At 43.0% G+C, this 3,127-nt stretch overlaps 1 protein-coding gene across 1 annotated transcript; it reads left to right on the top strand.

Moving 5' to 3' along the window:
• The first annotated feature begins 260 nt into the window (after positions 1-260).
• On the top strand, positions 261-875 carry LOC123760477 (serine/threonine-protein kinase 17B-like). The gene has a single exon (XM_045746165.2). It carries the CDS (start codon positions 261-263, stop codon positions 873-875), a length of 615 nt encoding a protein of 204 aa, XP_045602121.2.
• The last annotated feature ends 2,252 nt before the right edge of the window (positions 876-3,127 follow it).

Consider the following 3,127-nt stretch of genomic DNA (forward strand, 5'->3'; position numbering starts at 1 on the left):
GGCGAGTTTATCGTATAGAGAAGGTCAGCAAGAGCGACATCATGGGGTGTTGTTCCTGTAAACAGGAGAAGTCTTCTCTTGCCAAACGTTAGCTTAAATTACATGGCGATAAGCAATGGATAAAGAAGCATAAGAAAGTCCTTAAGGTTCGGGAGCTTGGAAGTGGAGCCTTTGGGAAGACTGAACTTTGGGACCTTCCCGGTCTCGACACCCCGGTTGTCCTTAAGATTATGCTTAACCCAGTAACCGGGACCGCAGACATGCTGAAAGAGGTGGCATTCCTGGAGCTGCTGGACGGTGCTGGGGGAGCACCCTATGTGCTGTGCACCTATCCTGAGGAGGCGTGTTTCTTCATGACCTACGCCGGCGCCGATAATCTGGACAGCTTGCTCCAGAAACATAGAAGAGGGGTCGTCCACATGGATGATCAGTTTTCCCTGCTGATAATTAAGGAAATGATCGTTAAACTGATGGAAATACACGAAAAGAAAGTGGTGCACGTGGACCTAAAGTCCGATAATGTTGTTATAGATCACAGCGACCCAATGGCGCCCAAGGTTTCTATTATAGACTACGGAGTCTCTACTTTCGTTGGACGAGTCTCCCCCTTTGAAACCACGTACGAAAACGGAGCAGATAAAGAGCTGAAACAGACTCCGTGGTACTCATATGAGACGATCATAGGGGAGCCCCTCACCTGTAGCACGGATATCTTCGGCTTGTCTCTAATGATCCTTGAGATCATTCAAGTCATGGTGCGCAAGCCTCGCGAACTTGAGACACTTGCAAAACGGGGAATAAGCCGCAAAACGGAAATGAGGCCAACAACAGAAGAGCTGTTGGACTCTACCCTGGATGCTATCTCAAGTTATTGAAAGCCCCCTATTGTTGAGTGAGCCACATGGACACTGGCATACATATCGCTATCCACCTTTGTTGTGTAAAAAAAAAAAAGAGTACGGAACTATTAGGAGAAAACGCCAAGCCATTACGACTATATAGCATTAGGAAGGGGTCAGGATAAGGATTTGGGATGGGACTTGGGAAAGAAATGGTGCCCAACCACTTGGACGGTCGAGGGTTGAAAGTCGACCTGCGTGAAGCGAGACCGTCGCTTATACCCTCCAGCCCAAGTAGTTGGAAAATAGTATAACAAAAATATATAATAAAAAGTGTGTGTGTTTTGCAGTGTGTGTGTGTGTGTGTGTGTGTGTGTTTACTAAAATGTGCAAGAACAAAACAAGAGCTGAGCTCTTGTTTGACTCATCTGAGCTCCATGACTCATGTCCTCTCACCCACCCTAGTAGTGGGATTGAAGCCTTAGCGGAGACATTTTTTATTTAGAATGTCATCGCTGCGTCACGGGGTATTTAGTGAACTCCCCGAAAGTCATCTCTCTCTCGCATAGTTTCGGGGGCGGAATTTTTTTCAGAGTCTAGTTTTAGGGAAATATTTCATAGTTCATATATTCAGAGAATATGTTCATTAGGAGTTTGTTAAAGAATTCTTATGTTAATAATATACACTCTGTTCTCGCTTAAGACTCAATTTTGTCAGAGTTTAATCCTCGCTGCGGCATTAAAGAATTCTTATGGAGAAAATAAACTCTTCGGACTTAAGCATATATTTTTAAAAAGTTCATCAGAAGTTAGTTCTTGGACCCGCCTTTATATGTTTTCAGAGTTTTATTTACACCTGCGGCATTAAAGAGTTCTTATGGATGAAAATAAACTCTACAGACTTAAGCTTCTCTTTTAAAAGTAATTCACAGCATCATAAGTTAGTTCTTGGACCTGGTTCTATATGTTAATAAGTGAAGTTTCACTACTAGTAGCGCAATTGGAGCACATAGCCTTCCCGGCTTGGTGCCTTTTTTTGATTATTACTTACTTGAGCCCAATTTAAGACATTTTCTTACTACGTCATATTTTTGACGTAGTAAGAAAATAAAATAGTTACCGAGCTCTGGCTCTTGTCCCCTGCCTTACTTCATTCATACAACTCCGCTATTATCTGATCAATTTCCTCGAGATTTAAAACATAGTTATTTCAAATGCAGTGAATCAGACTAAGACAGTAACCAAGCTCCAGCTCTTGTCCCCTGCCTTACTTTACTCATTTAACTTCATAAGTATCCAATTCTCCTGAAATTTAAAACCGCTACATTTCGGACGTAATAAAATAAATCAAAGCAATTACTGACATTCAGCTCCTGTCCTCCGCCCTAGTTCATTCGTACAACTCCGCTAATAACAGATCAATACCCTTGAAATTTAAAACAGCTGTATTTCAGACGTAGTAAATTACAGCAATTTAATTACCGAGTTCCAGCTCCTGTCCCCGCCTCAGTTCTCGTAAGTTGTTATTATCAGTTCAATCACAACAAAATTTAAAAACATGCATAATTCAAACTTAGTAAGAGAAGAAAACAGTATGACCGAGCTCCAACTCCTGTCCTCCAGCCATCAAGGTTCATCAAACGTAGTTATTCCTTAAGTTGTTCGACTTGAGAATGGTCCAGGACGGACCGAAACGTCGTCGTCCCTTCAACTTCTAGTGTGTGGTCTGGTCAACATACTTCAGCCACGTTATTGTGACTCATCACCTGCGTAGTTATTCCAGTACATCAGACTGGCACCCACCTATCACCTCTCCTTCAATACTCTTGTTTACTTAACTGTGGAAATACCCACTCACCGGGTAATGATCACACGGTCCTGACCGTCCAAGTCATTGGGCACCATTCCTCCCCCCTCCCCCCCCCCCCCCCGGCCCCATCCCATCCCCAAATTCTTATCCTGGCCCCTTCCGAGTGCTATATAGTCGTAATGGCTTTGCACTTTCTCCTGATAGTCCTCCCTTTCCCCTCCTCCCGCCCCTCCCCCCGAATATTCCCCCCCCCCCTCCATACCTTACTCCTTCATACCTCCCTCTCTCCCTCCATTCCCCTGCATGTTCACTGTGTTCTTCACATTCTCTAACATGTTCTTTAAAATTAAATGTAAAGTTGTTTCTTCAGTTCAGTAACTAGTTCATTGTTATATATTATTAACAGCATTACAGCATTTGATCGCATCGGATAAATTTATTTAATTGCAAATATTAATCGGTCGATCGGATAAATTTA

The sequence above is a fragment of the Procambarus clarkii genome, chromosome 39, assembly GCF_040958095.1.
Source record: "Procambarus clarkii isolate CNS0578487 chromosome 39, FALCON_Pclarkii_2.0, whole genome shotgun sequence".
Lineage (NCBI taxonomy): Eukaryota > Metazoa > Arthropoda > Malacostraca > Decapoda > Cambaridae > Procambarus > Procambarus clarkii.